The sequence below is a fragment of the Hipposideros armiger genome, unplaced genomic scaffold (assembly GCF_001890085.2).
Source record: "Hipposideros armiger isolate ML-2016 unplaced genomic scaffold, ASM189008v1 scaffold_22, whole genome shotgun sequence".
Classification (NCBI taxonomy): domain Eukaryota; kingdom Metazoa; phylum Chordata; class Mammalia; order Chiroptera; family Hipposideridae; genus Hipposideros; species Hipposideros armiger.
The window spans coordinates 1,500,097-1,523,859 of NW_017731372.1; the positions used below are offsets into that span (position 1 = coordinate 1,500,097).

Sequence of the window (23,763 nt, forward strand, 5' to 3'; positions counted from 1 at the left end):
AGAGGAGAGGGAATGCGGGGGGGGGGCTTTCACTGCTGTGCAATAACCTATTATTAGCCTGGTGAAACTTGACTTCCAACTGCCAGGTTCTCCTAACCCCCAAAGTGCACGTGTAAGCTATTTTCCTCATTCAGGCGCTTGCAGGCTGGGCTGCAATTTTGGCAAAGAACAAGCACATGCGTTGTTTCCTATCACAGCAGCAAATGTCAAACTCCTATTTTGGCCTTTTCAAAGAAAGGGGGACCTTGCACTTACTTATTCTGCATGCATGAGAAAAGCCAAATCTCACAAAAGACCTGCAATATGCATACGCATGAGGCAAATATTCCTTCCCAAGTGTTGATAGCAAGGGTTTCCCCAGTTTTCGGATCTGGAACTACCTTTTCTGATGTAATTCTCTGGGTTCTTTTTCTTCTCATCACAGATGATGTTGTTCATGATGTTGTTCTTTTGGCTGCTGTTGTTCATGAAAGAGATGGTATTTTCTTTCAAGTTAGAGATTCTATTAATATCTATATCTATATCTATCTATATTGATACCTATATCTATATATATCTATATATCTATCTATATATAGACAGAGATATATAGATATATATTGGGTTGTTGGAAAAGTCATGATGTATTTTTTCCATGTTTTTCGTTGCAAAAATGCATCATGGCTTTTCCGACAGCCCAATATATTTAGAGAGGGAGAGATGTTAAAAGAATTGACTGGCTCATTGGCTCATGCAATTATGGAGGTTGGCAAGTTCAGAGTTTGTAGGGTGGGCCAGTGGGCTGGAGACTCAGGGAGGAGCCAGTGTTGCAATTCAAGTCCACATGCAATCTGATGGCACAATTCCTCCTTGCTAGAGGAGGTCAATCTTTTGTTCTATTCAGGCCTTCAGCTGATTATATGAGCTCCACCTGTATTATGGAAGGCAACTGGCTTTACTCAAAGTCCACTGATTTAAATGTAAATCTCAGGCCGGCCGAATGGCATGATGGTTAAGAACTGGCTTGGGACGCCAGAGGGTCCCGGTTCGGATCCCACATATGAGGGCCAGTGACACTGCCCTCCACAGCTAAGATGCTGAACAACAGCTCAACCTGGAGCTGGGCTGCCGTGAGTCGCCGGCGACGGCGTAGGCTGCAGCCCCTGCTGCAGTGGGTGGCCATGGGCTACCATATGTAGCCAGCAGCCAGCGTGAGTGGCCAGCAGCCGCAGTGAGCAGCTGTCCAGAAGCCGGCGACTGATCTGCCTCGCCTGGGAAGAGCGCAATGATGGTGCCAACTTGGGCCAGTGAAGCAACGTCCTCCACAACTAGACTGAAGAATAAAACAACAGCAACAGCAACTTGTCTGTTCCCCTTCCCCCAATTCCCCAGCACTGTTCCCATTCCCCCAATTCCCCAATAAAAATCTTTAAAAAAATAAAAATTAAAAATAAATAAATAAGTAAAATAAAATAAATGTAAATCTCATCTAAAAACCCCTTCACAGAAGCATCCGGAATAATGTTTGGCCACATATCCAGCCAAGGTGGCACATAAAATTAACTATCGCAAAGGGCAAATAATTTTATATAGATATGAACCATCAGTCTATTCAGCGAGGATATGAGACATGGATAAGTCAAAACTACTGAAGAAGATATATCTAAGTATTATACAAAGAAAGAAACGAAGGCCCCACTGCCATCTTAAATAACACAGCAATAGAGTAAGTTGTTTCATTGTTCATGGTGGGAGTGGTGGAACTGCAAATACATAGCATGCTTTGGATAGAAAAGTCTTTAATGATCAGCTGACCCAGCACTCACCGTACAGGTGAGGAGACCAAGGCAAGGCAGAGAATCCAAGAAAATCTGAAAATACGGCGGTACATTGCATAGGTGACGCTAAAGAGAGAACAGCTAAGAAACCAGATAAAACTGGCTCTGGAATGGCCTCTGTGGAATGTTCCCGAATACTTTCCAGCTTTGTTTCTGAGCTGATATGAAAATTATTCTCCGTTGTCTAACCACAAACGACTGGGCGGCACAGAGAACGATACAGCTCAAGGGTATGCCGGATGATTGGACCAAACTGACCTGTTATCAAAAACTGGCCTCTGTGTATCCAAAACACAGGCGATGTATGGAAAACTGAGAGTTCAAGTGCTGCTTTTATTTTGGTGAGACATTTGGGAAAATGAGGATGTGGCCCCCACCATGCCAACATCAGCACTGGCGGATGGGCCCGTGGCTTCCATGCTCCCCAGAAAGACCCTCTCATGGGGTGGGGTGAGATCAGTAAGTGCTAGTGAGTTACTGTCCCTTCCTCTTCAGACAAATGCCAGTATTGCCCCTTTAGTTCAGCAGTATCTGCATGGGCCTTAGGAAAAGCTATTAAGATGCAGAACCATTATCAGAGGAGATTTGGCAGAATCTAATCTTCTTTGGGAGACAGAACGCTGGCCCAGAAGTGGAGCTATAACCTTCAGTCACCTGCTGGCCTTGCTGCAATCTGATGCCTAAGAAATGAGGAGCCAGTAGGTCTTTCATGCCCAGTCAAGGCTTTGAAGCTGTGTCAAGACCACAGGACAAAGGCAGCACTGTTTATGCAAATGGAGACACAAAAGAAGCTGAAATCCAAAGCCATTAAAAGTAACATCAGAAACTCAATACCCAGAGATGATTAGAGGCCCTGCACCAGTATGAAACAGATGCCTAAAAGCAAGGCTGGGCAACGCACCAAAACACACATTGCAGGAAGGAATCCGGAGTGCCCGCGCCTGGCTCGATGCGCTGAGAAGCCTGGACATAGGCAGCTCCCTTAGCCAAGTGGCAGCATCTGCGCGCCACAGGAAGCAAGCCCTGGGCCACCGCTGCTTCTGTGCCTGGAGCACACAGCCCCTTGGTGAGAAGTTCCAGTGGGAGCCCCTGCAAGGCCAGCCCGCGTCCTGCCACATCCCTTGGCAGTTCAGTCATCGAGTAGCACACACCTTCAGCAGGGGACAGCACAGAGTGAACACCTTCAGGCACAGTATACAACAGGATGAAATACAATGAGCTTCTGAGAAAACTTAGATTTTATTTTTAGGCCATTCCAAAAGATCTCCAGTTGGGCTGAGGGTCCAGGGAACATCAGTCATGTGGAGTCATGATTCATGAGGATTCATCACATACGGTCAATTCCATGAAGGGGGTACTAATGTCAGATCGGGAAGAGGCCCTGGGGGTCATTTCATCCAGAGGATCTCGAGCCTGGCTGTACATTACCACTCCCTGGGAAGTTTTCAAAATATGTCACTCGCCCTGGCCCTCCACCAGAGATTCAGACTTAAATGGCCTGGGGGTGGGGTCCAGGCATCGGTATTTTTAAAAACCTCATCAAATGATCCTAATAAGCAGCCACTTTTGAGAACCACAACTCTAGCGTATCTCTTTTACATTACAGAAGAGGAAGCGGAGGCTCAGAGAGAACAAGTGGCTTGTTCAACGTGACACAGCACGAGCAATGCCTCCCAGCCTTTCACAAGACAACATACCGTGTGTCCCCGAAAATAAGGCCGGGTCTTACATTAATTTTTGCTTCAACAAGCTACATTTATTCATTTATTCATGTACAAAAATCTACATTTATTCAAACAGTCATGTCTGGCTGATAGTCTTAACTGGGGCTTATGTTTGGGGTAGGGCTTATATTACGAGCATCCTGAAAAATCATGCTAGGGTTTATTTTCCGGTTAGGTCTTCTTTTCAGAGAAACACAGTAAATGACAAAACGAGAACTGCACACTGGGAGAAACACGGACAGGCTGCTTTGGGCTAGAAACAATTGTCCTGGAGACCTGGGTGCACCAGCCAGGCCTCACCTTCCTCCTCAAGTGACTTTTCTTGGCAGGATGTGCTAAGCTGTAGACTACCACTCACATTGTTTGAGAAGGAAAAGGACTAAAACAGAAAATGGATGCATAAACTTAAGAACCTTCACTGTGGGATTTTTTGAAAGACCTGTCACCATAAGGACACAATAAAACTAAGGTTTTGATCAGCCTCAGAGAAGTCTGCCTGTGTAGGTAAGATTGTAAGAACACTACTGTATCAACTTAGGACAAACCTTCGCGCAGTAGCAACAAATTCAGAACAATCCTTTGTATAGCAGACCACAACAGCAGGAATTTCCAAAGGTTTTGATGTCATAACTAATGAAGACACCAGACTTAGGGACTTTGTAGTATTTTATAATTAGGGCTGACATGCCAACTACTACAAGCAGGATAATTTAATCGACTATATTTTTCACAAATGAGAGGAGGGGTTTTTAATGGCATGTCAAAGAAAAAAATCAAAGGTAAGAAAATTAAATACGAAAAACAAAGGAACCAAGACTAGGAAATATGAGGACCAAAGTGGTTCGGATGACTACTGTTTATCTCAAGGAAATGCACTGGTTTGATTTCCCTCCCCTCCATTAAGTGATACTCATTAATAGCTATCTTCCCTTCTATAAAACTTAATGCTTAATGAGCTCACGATGTGAGATTCACTGAGTGAAGAAAAAGGTTTGAGGGAGTGTCATTTTATTTGTTTTTTGTTGTTGTTTTTGTTTTGTTTTGTTTTGTTTTTTAGCTGAGCCATCATGCCACCTGTTGGCAGCTCAGCGGCAGCTCAGCTCAGGCCAGGACTCAAACTGCTGTTGCTCAGAGCTCACACTCTTGAGCGAGCTCTTAACCAACTGAGCCACTCAGCCAGCCCAGAGTGTCATTTTGTACGGAGCCCAGTGCAAGGCATTTCATCCTGTGGGCAGTTTGGGGCACTGTCTTAAAACAAAAAATTTTTTTAAATAGCCACTGTTGGAAGGAGGGAGGACACATGTGCTTGACTGAATAAAAACAGACAAATGATGTCTGCCTGCCACAGCCTCTCCTTCGTAGCCCTGTACCTCACTACTTCATTTGATAAGAAAATTCTTTGGCCTCTGGGTTGTTTAAGCGTCTATGCCAAGCTCTGACAATCTCACGCCCTGCACTTCAGAGGCATGGATGGCCTTGAGGCCTCCCATGAGGGTCCCCTGTTCCCCAAGGGGCCTCCTGGGAGCCCATCTCTTGCAGTTCCCAAACCCAGAGGTGAATCCAAATTACATGGATTTTAACGTGTTTTAAGTCCAGATTCCCAGGCCCTTCCTATGGGCCATCTGAATGAATGTGGCTGAAACAGGGCCCAGAAATCTAAGCAACTAATGCAGGTCCTAGGTTTTGTGATAAAGGTGGCCCCTGAACCAGGACTTAAGAACCACTTGTCGAAGCGCAGCAGCCTTCTACCAAAAGGTGGGCAGATGAAGGTCAAGTCCACTCAAAGCCAATGAACTCGACGAATGGAGGTGAGTCACTTTTAGGCCATCCAAACTACTAATCTCAACATGAGTACCTGGATTTATCCACGTAGACAGTCTAAGACGGCCAAATACATACAAGAATGTACATACCCGTTTTTACTCCATTGCTTTAGAAATTCATAGTTTATCACACCAAAGGGAATTTTCTAGGCTGGAAATTGATGTGCCCAGTAAATCATAAAGTCTACCAAGACTAAGGAAAGGCAGAGAGGAGATGTATAATTTTCTAAAATATTTTAGGATGCTGGCTGTTTCAACGAAATCCATCTGAAATGTGAGACATGGTCCGGCTGTCTGAACGCTCCTGCCCCCACCCCCACACCCCCACCCCAGCTTCCAGCAGAGGGAAAGCGGCAACACAGGAGCTGCGTACACCGTTACCGTGCATTGGGGCGGCGATGAAATGGAAAGCCCTGATTCCACTTGGCAGCAACGTTCCACTATCTTGGCGGGTCTAAACCATAATCACTGTGGTGTGTAGAGCTTGGACAGATTCTGGGGCTGGCTGGAAACCAAGAAACTAAAAAGCAGCCCTGCGGTCCAGCAAGAAACTCCGTGTTGGAAATGCCACAATCCCAGTTGTCCACAACCACATTTCTCACAGATAGCCCAGGAATTTAAGTTCCACCGCTAGTCTCCAGAAAATTCCACCTTTCCCAAGACCCTGAAAAGCAGCCATTTCTCACTTAAAGTGATGTTTCGGGAGAATGCCAATCAATATGCCTCGAGACAGTCCCCTTTCCCAGAATCACCTCTCATCCTGGGAGAATAGGACACTTGCCATCACCCACGGCCCTCCCCACCTCTAAACAATATATAACCATTTTCAGAAAGAAAAGGGGCTGCAGAAAAAGAGCTCTGCATCCCTATTGTCTGAAATGTAGGCACTGTGGGCTACCTTCATGGTTTTCTTGGGCTTGACAACTGCCTTAATCTGTTCAGGCGACTGTAACAAATACCACAGACTGGGTGGCTTACAAAGAACAGAAATTTATTTCTCACATTGCTGGAAGCTGGAAGTCCAAGGTCAGGGTGCCGACATGGTCAGATTCTGGTGAAGGCAGATTTCTTACTGTGTCCCTACATTGTGGAAGGGGTGAGGGACCTCTCTGCAGCCTCTTTGAAAGGGCACTAATCCCATTCATGTGGGTGGAACCCTCCCACGGCCTCACCTCCTAATACCATCATTTTTGGGGGTTGGGATGACAACATATGAATATGGGGAGGGGGGACACATTCAGACCACAGCAACAGCCAAAATGGAGAAAGATCCATTTACAGAACCTGCTCTCTCTTGCCTAACACGTTCTTCAATAGCCTTTGAAGTGATTCTACCTAGAAGGTAAAGAATTCTTACAACACAGCCAATTTATCAATGAAACCAGGGACTCATGGGGATGCTTCCGCAGCAGGTACCTGGCCCTACTCCTAGGAGCAGAGAGTCCAGGATCATTACGTATGCTATCATCGATGTTTCTAAAATGCACATCTTCTAAGGGGTCTTGAAACATACATCAGACAATACTGAGAGGGAGGGTAGTTTGCATTGTATTTGCAGAGGAACAAAAATCTCATCCCCTAAACCATCAAGTCAGGGACAGGCCTCAGCCTGCTGAATTTGCCAAACTATGAAAACAATAACGGCCTCCATTCAATGAAACGTGTTACAAAGTCCTAAGTTCAGCTCTGGCAGGATGTCATCAAGCTAGTATTGGAAGTCTAAGTCTGACGTGATTTTTGTACGGTGCTCCTGGAGAGGAAAAGAAATGCCCTCCAGTCAAATCTAAGGTTTAATTCATGCAAGAGACTTGGCTGATGCCGCCAACCACAATCTGAACGGCAGCGAGTCGCAGCGGTTCATTACAGCTGCTCTGTTTCTATTTTGCACGGCTTTTCAATGATTACCTAGAACGAGATCCTTTTTTTTTTTTTTTTTACTTTTATGCACATTAACATACAGCTTTCCTACCAGAGGAATGGAAAGTTGAGGGAAACGTAATAGGATCCTGATTCCTTAGCCTCGCGGTCTCTCGCTGGCAGCTTGCCAAGCCTGCTGGTTCGGGAAAGCAGTGACTCGAGTCTCAGGGCTCAAGAGGAGCCTGAGGAGAGGGTACAAGGGTCACCACCCAACCCAAATGCCAACAGGGGCCACACAAGCCTCTGCGTCAGCTTGTGCAGACAGTGGGCCAGATGGGGACGTGACTATCTGGACAAAGTGCAGGGGACAGCGGCTACTCAGCCCCAACAGTCATGGCTGTGTTCAAGTGCAGGCCTGGCGAGGCGGGGGCTGCTCACCTGGGCATGTTCAGTTTGTGAAAAGTTATCCAGTTATGCATCTATGATATGTGAACTTTTTGGATGCATAGGACACTTCATTAACTTTTTAACTGAGCTTAGGACCAGATTTTCTGGGGGCCAAAGTCACAAACACAAGAGAACAGGATGAGTGTAAGCAGGGCGGGGTTCAGAGTCACTACCTGGAAACAGGTGTTGTGTAAAGCTAGGCATGAGTTGGCAGAGTTTTTAGAACCTTGGATAGAGAGGTTCGTTTTAAAACATCACCCTTATGCAGAACAGGCTGAATAAAACGCTCGTATTTCGGTGAATATTAGATACAGGTATGTTCATAGCAAGTTTCTAGAAGAATACACAAGAAACTGTGAACACTAGTTGCCTCTGGCAGGTGGTATGGCGTGGAAGGGAGGTTGACTTGTTATCCTATTCCCATGCATGCTGTTTGAATTTTTACTGTGGGTGTGTATTATTGTTTTGACTTTAAAAAGATAAAGTCAGGAAAGCAAGTTTTAAAATTACCTAAGTTACTATTAAATAAATCTACATGGACCCTAAGAGACTGAAAATATTTTCAAATCAGCACTTTTTGATATGCTAACAACATAAGTGCAATTACACGAACACGTCACTCCTTTGAGAATAACAATGTCAGGACATACACAATACACAGGTTTTGTAATTCCTGATGAATAATAACTGTGATTTAGACGCACACTAAAAGCTGTTCATATATGGCAACTAGAGAATAGAATAGGATTAACAACCATACTGTAGGCTAATCAGTTTCTTTCCAACTTTAATTCTACTGTATATTATTGGAAGAACTGTGCAGAAACAAGCCTTATGAGAGTCCTACTGTAGCCCCTATATAAACCTTATAATGTCCTACTATACTGTGCCGTAGACTTGAAGACAGTGCCACACAGTGATATGACCCATGTGTACATTTACGTGTCAGAAAAAGGACTAAGGCTTAATCAGCAGCCTTCCTGGTCACAAAGCCTTCATTGTTCGCTCCTAAGACCACCAGAGTCAGTCGAGGGAGAAGGCCACAAGAAGCTTAGAGACCTGGAGTCCCCAAGAAACTCGGTGGTGGGGTCACCTGGAGAAAAGGAGCTGAAAACAAATCCGTAAAACCGCACTCTGCTTAGACTAACTGGCATGCCCCTTTACACCATGAGTGATACTTGTTATAACATAATCAACACTAAAACAGCCACACAGGGTTTAAAACCTGGAAGTCTGTTATCTCACCCAGACACTTATTCACTGTATAATACATGGAGGTGAAATCCTCGACCTGAGCTTTCCTTTCCCCATCCATGGAAGTTAATTAATAAAATAGAGCCAGGACGATTTTTCAGCACCCTTTCTAACCCTGTGGCAACCTGTCGTAACTAGAATAGGCCCCGTGACATGTAACCATCACTTTAGTTTTTACCCAAAGGAAATATAAAATGCTGAGGGCCAATCATGTTTTGAAATTGGAGAGTGGGGGAAGGACAGATAGTTTTCTCCAATCATCTGGATGAAAGTTCAGTTTAGGGGTCAACCACATCCAAGACCACTAATTTAAAAGGCTGAAAAAAACTGATGTTTTTAGTTTTGCTAATATGAACCTCAAAAGCTGCAGCCACCACATGCATGAATAGTGCTGCTTTATTCATTTGCCACTAACAATACTTGATATATTCCTTTCTGTTGCTAGGTGCTGTGATCATAGCAAGCGACCTGCATATTTATATACAACCCACCTATTGAATCTTATTCTGTTCGTGTGAAATCAACCAACATAGAAAGGCGGGCAGAACAGTGATGAGGGTCATGTCCACTCAGTAGCTAGCGTTCAGTAACTAGAAAGTGTCTAAGCTAAGTGACAAAATTATCAAGACAGCGGAAGGGAGCCAGTGAGTCTGTGATGTCATTCAAGCCGAAGGGGCCATTCTTGTCTGAAAGAAACACTGGCACTCTTATCTTCCTAAGTCAGGTCAACTGACAGAAGCAAGACCCAGAACTAGTTGGTCCTTTCTTATTCTTAAACAAACCATCTATGCTCAGTCTGTGACATTAGCTGCCTGGGTCACATCCTGGCTCCAATATGCACTAGCCTTGTGACCTCAGGAAAGTTACTTAAATTCTCTGTGCCTCAGTTTCCTCTTGTGCAAAGTGAGGTGTGTAATGGCACGTCTCGCCTACGGTTGTCGTCAGGAGTAAGAGCTACCATTCCAAAAGTGTTGAGAACGGCACCTCCATAAATGCTAGTTCTTATGCAGATCGCTTTTAGTTGGAAGAAAGTAGAGTTCCTTTTAAACATATGTGTATTTTTAAGTCTTCATTCAGGCAGATAAAGGTGAAAGAGACGGGAGAAAAAAGGAAAATATGGATAGGAAATAGCAACTATTATTTCATAGCATTTATATAAAAGACATTGTCCATATATGATCTCATTTGCTGTTATAATAAATCTTTGAGGTGGCTGTTCTGAGTCATTTCCAGATAGGAAGCTACACACAGGGGCTTGCTGATGCATCCACAATCACACAGGAGATTGGAACCCTCACCTATCTGACTCTAAGCTAGCATCCTCCCTTCTCAGTACTAAACCACCAGGCTGGGAATAATAGGAAAATAAGGGAAAAAGGTGAGGAAAATGGTAATGGACAAGGGGACTAAAGTTTCATTTGCTTTTTCCGCCATGAGCTGAAGCTTCTCTCCATTGGAATAACAAACATTTAATGTCAAGATCATAATGATAAAAGGTGACATCATTCTCACTGCAGGTGCTGAAAGCTATCCTCAATCGTAGATTGGAACATTTTATAAACACACATATATTAGCAGATCTAATTAAATATTCACCTAAATGTTACTGGTTGAGTATGAAAATATAGAGATAAATCCAAGCTAATCCCCAAACAAGGCACAGATAAGTAGCGTACAGAATGCTGGGATCAGTACCTAGAATAAGTAGCAGCTTAGCATTATTAATGATTATGTCAATAGCTCTCATCTCCTTATTTAAAAAGGCACACGATGGTCCCCAATGTAGTATATTACTTCTTAAAACTCTACCAAATGAAATGCCCAAATCGTTCTGTAATTATATGGCATTTACTGCCTTGTGAATACACAGGCTCTGTGTATCCCAACTGTCTTCCCACAGGCTCTCCAAAAGACAAGCTTAATGTATCTTTTGGGTCAAATGCTTTTTCCCTGTGCCCTGCTCCATTTTTCATTATCATAATACTTGGCGCTGCTCCCCATAATCTTAGGTTTGGGAAGGGGGATGAGATCAGCCTTCCTTCTGTTGCTAAGGCCACTGTTCATGGCTCCACTGAATTAAAGAGAACCCACTGATGGGCATTGCTGCCTGTCCCAATGCCTCACAGCTCCCTTCATCTCAGCATGGCTGTGGTTCCCATGAGCTCAGCGCAGGCTTTCATTAGAACACAAGGACTCTATCTTCCTTGGCTCTGCATCACAACGCTGTGTGATACTTGAATTAGTTTGGTGGGGTTTTGAGATCAGATAGGTAAATGTGACAAGTTTTCTTTGTTGCTGATACAAAGCATCTCTAAAATATAAGCTTTCCTTAATTCAATCTGGTCTAAACAAACCTACTGCCGAGACTGCTGCACTCACTTTTTGAAAGCAATAGTTTTCAGGTCAATTTGTTGATACCCATGTCACTTTGAGCCAGGCCTCGCAATTACCCATACAGCAAAGAAGTCTTATCAGATGCTCCTCTAGCCATGCTTAGAGGTCAGCCGATGAATGAGAAGAGGGAGTCTGCACACAGCTCCTGGAAAAGACTAAGCAGAAGCTGGCACCCAAGCTCTGTATTCAACAGGGTTCTGTTTTGTAAGGTTCCCGTAGCTCACAGCCATCTTCGCTGAGTGGATACTAACCAGCTTGGCATCTCAGAATGTTGAGTAGAGCTTGGGACTGACAGACTAGAGATAATAAACAATTGGCAGAAGCCCCTCAAAGCTGTAGCAGCCTAAACTGAGGTACCACCTCCTCCTGTAGGGTTATACCCCATAACCTTCCCAGCCACATACTCCCTGAGGGCCAGTCTCGAAGTCAGCAGCTCCAGTGGTACAATGCAACGAGTTTGCAGATTTGTAGACCTGCCACCCACTTTATCTCCCCTGACAGGAAACTCTGGGGAATGTCCCAGTGACTTTATTTTAGAGTATTTTATATAGTTTTTGTCCTTCTGTTCCCTTTTTCTAGAGCCCTCCCTTCTTCCCAGGTTTTAGTAGGAGTCCTACTTGTCCTTCAAAACTGAGTTCAAACTAAATGTCACCTCCTCAAGACTCCTTCTGTGACCACACAACTGTCCCAACCTGATTTAGAAGTCCTTTGTCACTCCCCCGATTCCTGTAAATGCCATTCAGATCACCTTACACTGCCCAGTGGGGGGAAAAAAATGGCCTGTTGGTCTGTGAGCAGCCACATCTTATTCAGCTTTTCTCAGCCCAAACCTGGCACCGTGCCTGGTTCTCGCCAAAGAAGGTCATAAGGGACTTGTGCTTGTGCAACCTCTCTGTGCTCATTTTCTCATCTATAAAAGGGTATAAACACAGTATATACCTGATAGGTTTATTATGAAGATCAAACCAGAGCATGAATGTAAAGTGCTTAGAAGAACCATGAGCTCTAGTCATTAACCATTTGTGAAATGAACAAACAGATATAACTTGAGTAAGTCAGTTGCTTTAGACAGAATGCTTTAGTCTTCTATGAAATGGAGATCATTTTATTTCCTTACACATGGTAGTGAGGATTAAATGAGATAACACATTGACAAAAGTACTTTGAGAGCTGTAAAGGACTATTTAAAAACTGCTATTTTGTGTACTGCCTAATAAATGATGCAAGGTTTCTAAGCCAGGAAGCAAAGAAGAGAATTTAGTGGCTAATGCACGGGCTGCCCAAGGCCTGACCCAAGATTTGGATTTCATCCGTAACTCTCCAACACTGGCCAGAAGGGACAAGGTACAGTAACATGGACCATGAGTGAGGGTAGGGGTGCACAGGTCCCAAAGGTCTGTGCAGAATTGGAATACTACCCACCTAAACCAAACCACAGTGTCCACAGAACCTGAAGCATCCCGGGGACCTAGGATCTACAATCACTGCTGGTTGATTCTGGTCACATCATAAAATCTATGAATTCAAGAGCCAGAAAGAATTTTTGAAAACCTGATTTCAAAGTGATTCCTATTCCCTCCTATTTCTGATGTCTATGGCTCCCAAGCAACTGTCCCCAAAGCACCTTTCGAGCTAGATGACAAACAACTCAAGTCTAATTTGTAGCTTATAGGTTTATATAAGTTTGGCTTATATCATGTTCCCACCACTACCGTGTTAGGGCAGTGTTTAGGGACAGACTTGGGTTCAAATAACAGTTTTACCCTTTATCATTTCTGTAACATGAAGCGAGTTATGAACTGATCTACATCTCAGTGTTTTCGTTTGTAAAATAAGGATCATAGTATCTCTTTTCAAAGTTTAGTGTATGATAAAAGAGGTAATGTCTGTACATTAATGTCTGTACAGGTAGCAAAACCTGTGCCTAGTACCTGCTTCACCCCTCACTAACCTCCTATGGGAACTATTGTAATGTTCTTTCAGCAATGCTTAAAGATCTAAACCATATTGTAAACCATCTCCTTTGAAAAAAATAAAATCTAAGAACTGACATTCGGGGACTGTTCTCTTGGTATTTAAGTGGTTAAAAAGAAACCCTTCCTTCTGCTTTAAAACCTGGCTGCACCAGCATTCCCACTTTCCACATAGCATGCCCTTCTCCGTGGCGGCGGTCACGTATAGCAGGGTGTATAGTAAAGCAGTGTATAGCACAGTGCTGCACTATATCTCATGTTTGCTTTCTCACCTCTGCACCTCTCCCACCAGGTACCGTCAGGCTGCCAAACCCAGCTACTGCTTTATCCATCCTTCTTTTTACCGCCCAAACGTAGCTGCAAGGATAAGTCCTGTCTGCGGACAGCTCCCCATATCAACACGAAATAGAAACTGCTCCGGAGTGACCTGGGCTCTGTCTTCCCGGGGAAAAGTCCTTCTGTGCATGTACTTGGCTGCCTATCTCCCCTAGCCCATGTCCACCTCCTCCTCCACGGACCCCTTGGCGGCTCACCTGGCCACCAACTTCTCGCCCAATGATACCTGCGTTTATAAAGCTTCGGGACTGGACCGAATTCTAAAGTTGGGGCTGACAGCCACCCCACGAATGCTCTGGCCCTCCCGGCAGCAAACCCAGGAACCAGGCCCCGGGCTCTATCCTAAAGGCAACAAAACTTGGCTGTGTGCCTTCAGGAGGGCAGCTCTGGCCCCAGGACGCAGTACCCAAGCCCGCCCTGTGCCGTTTGTATCTACGGCGGGGAATGTGTCCCAGGAGGATGCACAGGCGGGGACAGCCTGGAGTGCTCGGAGAAGACAGGCCCACGGTGGTGGTGGCATGGTTGGGAGGACACGGCAGGTCCCCCATAGCCTCAAATGCTAGATCCAGATCCTCTATTCGTACCCCGAAACCCCGAGGACCAGAAGCCATTTTTTTCCAGCCTCGGGGCAGGGGAGGAACAGGAGCCGGGCACCGGGAAGCCAGGGCGACACACTCTTCGCCACCCCAGCCATTCCAGAGCCCCACTTGCGAGCCGCAGTTGCGTTCCATGTCGCGTCTGGAGGAGTAGGCGGCGACCCGGCACTCTTATCCCCTCACTCTTCATAAGGTGGGGAATTGAGGAAACCTCCCGAGTTGAATGGGGTGAAGCCAGCGCTCTTTGGGGAGCTTCCCTCCAGGCCCTCGTCCGGGAGCGCGATGAGGCCGCCCGGATTCACACACCCCACCAGGAGCTCAGGGAGGCTGGTTATCCCCATGAGCACCCCATGCGTACACAGACCAGCGCGTCCTTCCCCAGCCGGACCGCGCCGTCCGCCCAGGACCCGCTCAGGCAGCACAGGGGTGCGCACACCACGTTCCCCTCGCCCCACGGCGGCGGGGTGCAGCCCCCCACCCCGGTCTCCGAGAGCGGCCAGGGCTGTGCGCGCCGCCTCCCGCCGCCGCGGCCCGGGGCCCCTGCCGGCTCACCAGATGGCCATCCTGCTCTTGGGGTAGTCCAGCCGCTCCAGGCAGCCGAGGAAGTGAGGCAGCGTGTGCGCGGCGTTGCGGGCCAGGATGGCCACCAGCACCGTGGGTCTCTGCAGTGGTGACTCGGGCAAAACCCTCGCCTCCTCTTCGTCGTCCTCCGAGTCCGGCTCGGCGGTAAAGCGCGCCGGGCAGCCGCCGCGGAGCAGAGCCCAGCAGAGCAGCAGCGCGCAGGCGAGGGTGGCGGCGGGGCGCGCAGCCATGTTCAAGGCTGGGGCGGCCGGCGGGAGGACCCGCCGCGAGCGCCGAGCGGGGCTGCCCGAGGACGCCCGAGGCGGGCTGCGAGGGGCGGACCCGGGATGCGGCTGGCCCGGCCGGGGGCGCGCGCACGCTGGCACCGGCCTCTGCAGCCCCGGACCCTCCCGCCGCTGCTGCACCGCCCAGGCCCTGAAGCGGGGGCGCACCGCGTACCTGCCAACGCCAGCGCTCGCCCGGGGCTCAGGCTCGCAGACAGTCGTGTCTGTGGGCTGTTTGTACTGAGTCCTGCGGAAAGTTCCTCCAGTCCAGGCTCAGCTTGTACAGCTGAGGTCTGTGGCTTCCCCTCAGAGCTGTGAGGTGTGGCCCTGTCTGCCAATGGGCGTGTGTGTGTGTGTGTGTGTGTGTGTGTGTGTGTGTGTGTGTGTGTGTGTACATAAGGGTACCACTCCAAGAAAATTTATTCTGCTTTTGCAAACCGCAGTCTGAAGTCCTTCACAGTGATGCAATGTATTCAGTTTTTCATAATGCACCCATTGACTAAATGGGTAGAGTTCTGAAATGGAAAGTCTCCCAACAATTCACGATGATAAACAATTTTTTAACTCCCACAGAGGCAGAATGCTTGCGTTTATTAATAGTTATACACTCAATTTCTCCTGAAGCTCATTCTTGACTGAGTAGACCTTGGATCACACCAAGTTTGAAGACTTGCAGAATTTTAGAGCGAGATCGAGGCCCTGAAATGGAAGTCCCTTGTGGGATGCTGCTCTGAAGCCCCACTCTGCCTGCCAACCCGGTGTCCTGAGCTTCCTGACGGGATGGCACGTGAAAGAGGAGATTCGCTTAGATGGTTTACTTCTTCCCTAACAAAGAGAGGGAAAAGCCATACATGTTGGAGGACTAGAGAGCTAAGGTAGAAGAGATGGAGGAAGAGCACAATTAGCAGGTAAAATAAAATCACTAGGCTACACTGCTAAAGGATATGTGTTCTTGAGTGTAGCGCGGGGAAGCCGATAAGGAAACCTGGGGCTTCTTCTTTGTGGGACTGTGTAGGCTTTGATCAATCGATGGGCTGGGTGGATTGGTACCAGTGCACATCCATGACCTCCCGCCCCACGTTGCCCTCAGCCCTGTCCCATAGTCTTTCCACTGGCTTTATCCATCCTTCTCTGCAACTATTAGAAGGCTTCACTACTCTCCTTGGGTCCCCTTATCCCGCAGAAGACTTCACCTTCTTTATTGATCTTCCCTCCACCCCCTCCCATCCCCCACCGGTCTCAAACATCTCTACCTACTTCCTCCTGAACTGCAGATGCCTATTCACGCCAGAGCCTTTGAGCCCCTCCCTTTCCTTCTCCTCCGTGACTTTTCTCCATCGTGTATCTCCACTCTCTACCGAATCTTCAACTGGTGCCTCTCTACTAGCGTCTTTCCCTTAAGCCAAAAACGAGTTCAGTCCTCTCCTCGCCTTTATTTTTTTTAAAAAATGTTGTGTCCCCCTAACCCTAACCCTTCTTGCTTCCGTGGTTCCATCTACCTGAAATTCTAACTTCTCCACCCCCTTCTGCCCACTGTCCTTTTTCTACTAATTTTCAGTACTCAGTTCAAAGACATTTCTTTAATGAGACATTTCCTAACTCTCTCCATTCCCATCCTTATCCTCCTTGCCCATCATAACACCACAACACAATTTATTACATTACTTGTTCCTACCGGACATCTTAGTTATCCAGGCATTCCCAGCACCTGTGCCTTGGCACAGAGTAGGCACCGAATGAATGTTGGAATGAATGAGCGAATACAGTGTAAGAGACCCATCTAGTTTTCTTACATGAGATACAGGAGTATATTTTATATTTGTATACATTTGTTTGGAATTGAAAAAACATATTTCTATAGTAACTATTGTCTAGTTCTTGAATACAGGCCAGAGCATAGATAAACTTTGACATTTGGGACAGGGAAGAGAAGAGAGAGGGAGAGAGGTATAAACGGAGGGAGGGAGGGAGGGATGGAAGGAAGCAAAGAGGTACATTTCAAACAAGCTAAGTGTGATTAGTCCTTCTATGCCAAAGCCTCCAAACTCAATGATTCAGTGAAGTCTGTTTTACTGTAGGATAAAAAATATGTTGAAAATGGAAAAAGAGAAAAAAAAAACACTTCCCAAATCCACTATCCCACCACAAACGCTGTTAACATTTTGGGATAATTTTAATATGGCATTTTCAACTTGGATGTTTTCAATATGGGTTTGTAATCATCCCTCAATAGTGAGACTCAACACCTCTGTTGATTGCAAATGTTGAACAAATATCGAGAGGAAGAGATGGGCTGTTGTGGGGACCCTGACTTGCTTTTAATGCCTTTTCATATTTACAAAGCCAAGTATTATTTAAGACTGCATATATGCAGCTGTTTGTAGATAGAAATAGCCAAATTGTTATCCCTTTGTGCTCTAAATCTCAGAAAAATTTTAATACAAGATATTTAATAACCATGGAATATGTAAACATATATATGAAGATATAGTTTAACTACTACTAATACAATGCATGTCCATATACCCAGCACTCACCTTGAGAAACACAGCATAACCATTAACTTGGAGGCTCTCTGCATGTCCCTTCCTGACACAATACTCTGCTCTACTCCCCAGAGATAAACACTGAATTTTGTATTAATCAGTGTCTTAATTTTATTTAGAACTGTACCTTCTGTGATGGTAAATTTATATGTCAACTTAGCCAGGCTTGGGTGCCCAATTTTTAGGTCAAACCAGCCTAGGTGTTGGTGTGAGGTATTTTTTGGATGCAATTAATATTTAAATCAGTAGAACTTGAGTGAAACAGATTATCTTTCAGAATGTGGTAGGCCTTGTTCAATCAGTTGAAGGCCTTAAGAGACAAGACTGAGATTCCCTCAGGAAGGAAAGAATTCTGCCTCCAGGCTGCCTTCAGACTCAAGATGGGAACATTAATCCTTCCCCGAGTCTCCAGCCTGCCCTGCATATTTTGGATTTGCCAGCCCCACACACTTGCATGAGCCAATTCCTTAAAACAAATTGATCTTTCTGTCTCTCCTTCTCTCTCTCTTCCTACCCCTACCCCTCAACCCCCCATCCCTGCACATGTGCACATCCTATTGGTTCTGTTTCTCTGGATAACCCTGACGAATACGCCTCCTAAATATGTGTCAGTGTTGCCTATATTAGAACTTTATTCACATATCATACAATTTGCTTACTTAAAGTATGCAAGTCAATAGCTTTTATTATATTTTCAGAGTTATGCAGCATCACCACAGTCAATTCTAGAACATTTTCATCACCCCAAAAAGAAATCCCATATTCATTAGCAGTCAATCCCCATTCTCTCCCAACCCCAGCCCTAGGAAACCACTACCCTACTCTGTCTATTGATTTGCCTATTGTAGACATTTCACATAACAGGAGTTATACAATATGTGGTCCTTCCTGATTGTCTTTTATCCATTAGCATAATATTTTCAAGGTTCATCCCTGTTGTAGTATGTATCTGTACTTTATTCCTTTTTATTACTGAATAATATTCCATTATATGGACATATCACATTCTATGTATGCATTCATCAACTGATGGACATTTGGGTTGTTTCTACTTTTGGTCTATTATGAATACTACTGCTGTGAGCATCCATGTGCAAGCTGTATTTGAAATTTATGTAAATTTAATCATTTTATATATTCTTCTGTGACTAATATTTTACACTGTGCTTTAGGTATTTTGAGATCCATCGAAGTTGTTGATTGAAACTGTGGTTGATTACTTTTAGATAAAAATACTTGGTATGAATATACAACAATGGATTTATCTCTTCTACTATTGATAGATATTTGGCTTGTCTTAGCTTTGTCTATTACAACCAATACTTACATAAATATTCTTGTATATGTCTCCTGATCCAAAGGAGATAATTTTTTTTTTACCATACCACTCAGTAAGAAATACATTTGGTGTCATGGTATGGTATAAATATGTAACAAACAAAATTTTCATGAGACAATACTTAGTAACAGTTATTCTAACCATATGCAATGCACAGTAATATTTCCTATTCTATTTTAAAATGAATTTTTTAAAAAACTGGTCCCAAAGCATTCCATTTATTTTATAAGCACTAGTGGATATTTACCCACCATTTGAAAAATGCTGCTCTGGGAGCAGGATCGCTGAATCACAGGATTTGTTCATCTTTCCTCTGCTCTACTTTTCAGCCAACTCTTGGGCTTTTGTTACCAATTTCATGGGTATGCTATAGTATCTTCTTGTCTCAATTTACATTTTCTCACTCTATCAATGTAGATGAGCACCAATCATGTTTGCTGGCCATTTATAAGTTTTTGTTTTTTTTCCTATTCCCGTTTTTCCCCTAGAGAATGTTTTATTTCCTAATTGATTTTTAGGAGTTCTGTTTATATTTTGGATATGAATCTTGTCTTTTAGTTATGCATTACAGATGCCTTCTCCAAGTCTGCAGCTTTTTGTCTTCCGCTATCTTTGTGTCAAAAATTCTTAATTGAAATATAGTCAAATTTATCAAACTTTTTTTTCACATGGTTGGTGCTTGTTGCATCTTATTTAACAAATGCTTCTCTATTTTAGGGTCATAAAATAGTCTTTTATATGTTCTCCTAAAATCTTACATGTTTGTATTTCATTTTAAGCCTTTAATCTCTCTGGAATTGATTTTGTTTATGGTGCAATTGGGGATCCAATTTCTTTTTATACAAATATATATATATATATATATATATATATGTAAAACGCATGATCTCAACTCCTCCCTGCATCTGCAACATCGTTTCTGCCCAAATTTGTATGAATATATTTGGTTCCATCGCGTTTACTTATCTATCCCTGTACCAATATCATATCCTCTTAATTATAACCTTTATAATAAGTTCCTTCAGTTTGTTCATCAGAAGAATCTTGGTTATTTATCTTGGCCCTTTATGCCCACATTTCAGAATCAGCTTATCGGGTATTAGTCCCTGTTGGGATTGTGATTAGAATTGCTAGAATTTATAGATCAATTTGGAGGAAATTGCCATCTTTACAATACTGAGCCTTTTTCTTCAGAAGCACAGTAGGTCTGTCCATTTATTTAAGGTCTTTAATGATCTTCGGTAACATTTATAATGTTCTCCATAAAGAGCTTGCTCATCTTTTCTAGGTACCTTATTTATGTTTTTTTTTCTTTTTTTGCCCCAAATGTAAGCAATATTTTAAAATTTTAAATATACTATATCCTGATTTTGTAAATGGGGAATTTAGATTGTACTCTTAAATTTATGAGACATTCGAGAGAACATATTTTTGGATTACTCTAAATTCTTTTATGAATGATAAAAACCCCTCACATATGCTCATTTATATGAATAGTAAAATGTCATAGCATTCTAAATATTTTAATAAAAGTGTAAACATCTCATGTACTCTCTTTAAGACACCGAGAATGGGAAATTGTATGCTTTGTGTACAAAAGAAGGAACACAATATATATAAACATTCTTACAACCGATGCATTAAAACTGGTCCAGAATGCTATCCTGAATTTTTCAGCTTGAGGTCATTGTCTTATACAATATGGTGTAAAAAGTTTTTCTTTTTAACACACTAAAAATTCACGTCACAAATCAAAGTTCGTTTACCTCTTGAGACTCTTAACTGAATGAACATGTCTCGGCCTAGACATTACAGATTTTTTTGTGGGGATAATATGGTCTGGCTCACATATCAGGATGGGAAATCAGTAGAGCAAGTGCCAGATTACATTGAACTTGATCACATCCAGTATACTCGGGGGAGATTTTTTTGTTGTTACTTACCTAGCTTTCCCCTACTTTGCTTCTCTAATATAGGGAACTATTTAAGTGTTTGTAAAAGGAGAAATCCTTCAGTCTATCAAAAGCTGAAACTCTAACCTGTTCTCTGTGGATTTTGCTCTACATTGCCACAATAGCCATTTGGATTCTAATCCTTTAAACACTAGGTTGTTTTAAGTGTTCTCGAATCCTTTGTTTCTTTTTTCTTGGCCATATTCAATTACCACGGTCTATTTATAAAATTTCATGGCTTAATACAAAAGCCAAGAGATACTCCATTTTCATTCTTCATCTTTTTAAAATAGACAATGACATTAAAATTCATAAGCACTTAATATTTGTGCTTAAATATATCTTGCTTTTTGTAAGCAATAGATCATCATCTATTTGCCAGAGGGTACCATTAGCCTGTTGCCTTTTCTGCATCTTTCTGGGAGTCCCTAACCTCCCTCCCCCACCCCACTTTTTTTTAAAACTTAAGTTTCAACTGCAAATCTTCTTCTGAAGATGGTTGAGCCTTGTTCACATCATACTTAATTCTATTGGATCTCCTTACTAATTTATAAAATTTACCCTCTCCTCATATTAGGAACAAAATACTCTTAATGCTTCTATAAATACCATCATCTAAACTGATTGGGATCTTTAGAGGTCAAAGAGACAGATTTATTCACTTCTAATTACTTGAATTAGTGTCAGTGTTCAGTGTTTTAAGGAGCCTACTAATTTCAGTGCCATTTGCTTCTTTAGAGCTTAGCAGCTGCTTTCTGGAGGCAAATGTTAATGGCTTGACTCAAATGCAATACATTCTAGCACAGTTTATGGCTCTTCATGTGTGATTTTAAATCACATTCAGGAATAGAAGCACTTCTACCTGTATGTAATACACGTGTATTGCATTTTTTTGATGCATTCAACCTTTTTATCTGGCTTTCAGCAGTTGGACTTCAGCATGGACTTTGTTGTATTTATTTTACTTGGTATTCATTTAGTATTTCGTTCCTGCAAATTTCTGTCTTTCATCAAATTTGGGGAAATAGTTTATTCAACTTTTTTTTCCTGCTTCTTTCTCTTTCTTTTCTCTGTCTGGGTGTTCTATTTATATGCATGTTGGATTGTTTGATATCTTGTTGTAGGTCTCTGAGGCTCTGTTCGTTTTTTAAAAATCATCTTTTTTTTTCCACCTTGGATGATTTCTATTGTTCTACTTTCAAGTTTACTCCCCTCCCTGTAATTTGGCTGTTAAATCCACCCAGTGAAATTTTTTTATTCCTGAAAATTTAATTTTCAGTTCCAGGATTTCCATTTGGTTCTTTTTTCTTTTTCTCTGCCGAGATTTTCTATTTGACTCCTTAGGTTTTCATTCACTGAAAGCATGTTTTATTTTGCTTCATGGAGGAGAGTTGTAATAGTTACTTTCAAATCCTTATCTGTCAGTTTCAACATCTGATCCAACTCAGGGTCGGACTCTAGAAAATGGGATCCATTTTCTTGATTTTTCATATGTCAGTAATTTTGATTCATGTCTTGGTCATTTTGAATGATAAGTTGTGGAGGTTTTGGAGTCTATTATTTTTCAATGATGAGTGTTATTTCCTTTATATTAGGTAATTTTCTTGGCTGGATTTGAACTGCAAACTCTGTTTCTAAGGGGACAGCGCTGGACTCAGTTCAGATCTTTAGTTGTTAGCTGAACTGCTGTAATTCTGTTTCCAGTGGCTCAGGACCTGTCAGAAATGTAAGCTGACAGTTTGGGAAATACCCTCTCTGGAGCCTTCCTTTCTGGGATTTCCTAATGTCTTAAGCATTCAAAGTTTCCCGGCTTCACTTTTCTGGTTCCCCAGATAAGAAAAATGGGGAAGTTTTCCATATGCACCTCTGCTGCTGAGCCTGCCTCCTGGACTGTACTGAGTCCCAAGCTACACGCCAAGGAAAAGGGAATTTTCTTGTGTAGGTCCTCATCTGCCCTCTTCCGAGCAAATGGCCCCTCCTACCAGAGTCAGCCTGCTTCTGTTTGCAGTCAGTATTTTCCCGTAGTTGCTTTTTGTATAATGTCCAAGTTTTATAGATGTTTTCTACCTGGGGATAGTCCAGTAGCGTCTTTGTCATATTTGGAAGAAGTTCTGTCTCTGCCTGGGACTTTGAATCTTGAGAGTCATTTCTTGCCTCATGCAATAGCCTCCTAACCAGTCCCCCCTGCTCCTACCTTTGCAGCCTAAGGTCTATTCTCAAGACATCAGCCAGAGAGATGCCATTAAAACCTAACGGGAACTTCCAGTTTCTCTCCATTTCACTCATAGTAAATCCAGAAACGCTTACAATGTTCTACTCTGCCTGTCTGAAACTCCTCAACCTTGGCTTCCTGGTCCCATGTGTATGCTGGTGTGCATCCTACTCGTCTGACCACTCATTCCACTATTCCTGTTTACGCTTGCTCCTCTAATCCTGAAAGGTGGGTCCACCCCAAAATTGCGGTTCCTGGCAGCCTGGCCTTTCTTCTTTTCACTTTCTTCTACAGAGATCTCATCCACTTGGACACTTTAAGCTTACATGACATGACCCTGAATGAGGCTTTCCCTGTTCTCTGGAACGGGAGACCTGGAACCAACGCTGAACGCAAAGAGGCCTTAAGGATTCTCTAGTTTCTCAATAGGGCTGCAACAGCACTGACAAGGAGTTAAGGGCTTCTGGGCTCAGGGTAGTGAACCTCCTTTACTCGCGTATCTGCCCAGATTGGAATAAACGCACAGCGAAATTCGAGTGCGTTCGTGCAGGTTCCAGCTACGTTTGTCAGAAGGAGGGGCTCATCCCACTTTGCTCCGGGTATCGGAGTCCTCCCACGCCGAGGCCGCGGGAGGCGGAACCCAGGCGC

General features: G+C 43.7%; 1 protein-coding gene across 1 annotated transcript in view; it reads right to left on the minus strand.

Annotated features, from left to right (window-relative positions):
• Positions 1–15,431, minus strand: part of COLGALT2 (collagen beta(1-O)galactosyltransferase 2) — a 91,683-nt gene extending 76,252 nt beyond the window's left edge. The window contains exon 1 of the mRNA XM_019635580.1: positions 14,774–15,431. Within this exon, the coding sequence (XP_019491125.1) occupies positions 14,774–15,033 (260 nt within the window). The 5' untranslated portion in view covers positions 15,034–15,431. The remainder of the gene's footprint in view (positions 1–14,773) is intronic.
• Positions 15,432–23,763: the final 8,332 nt, after the last annotated feature.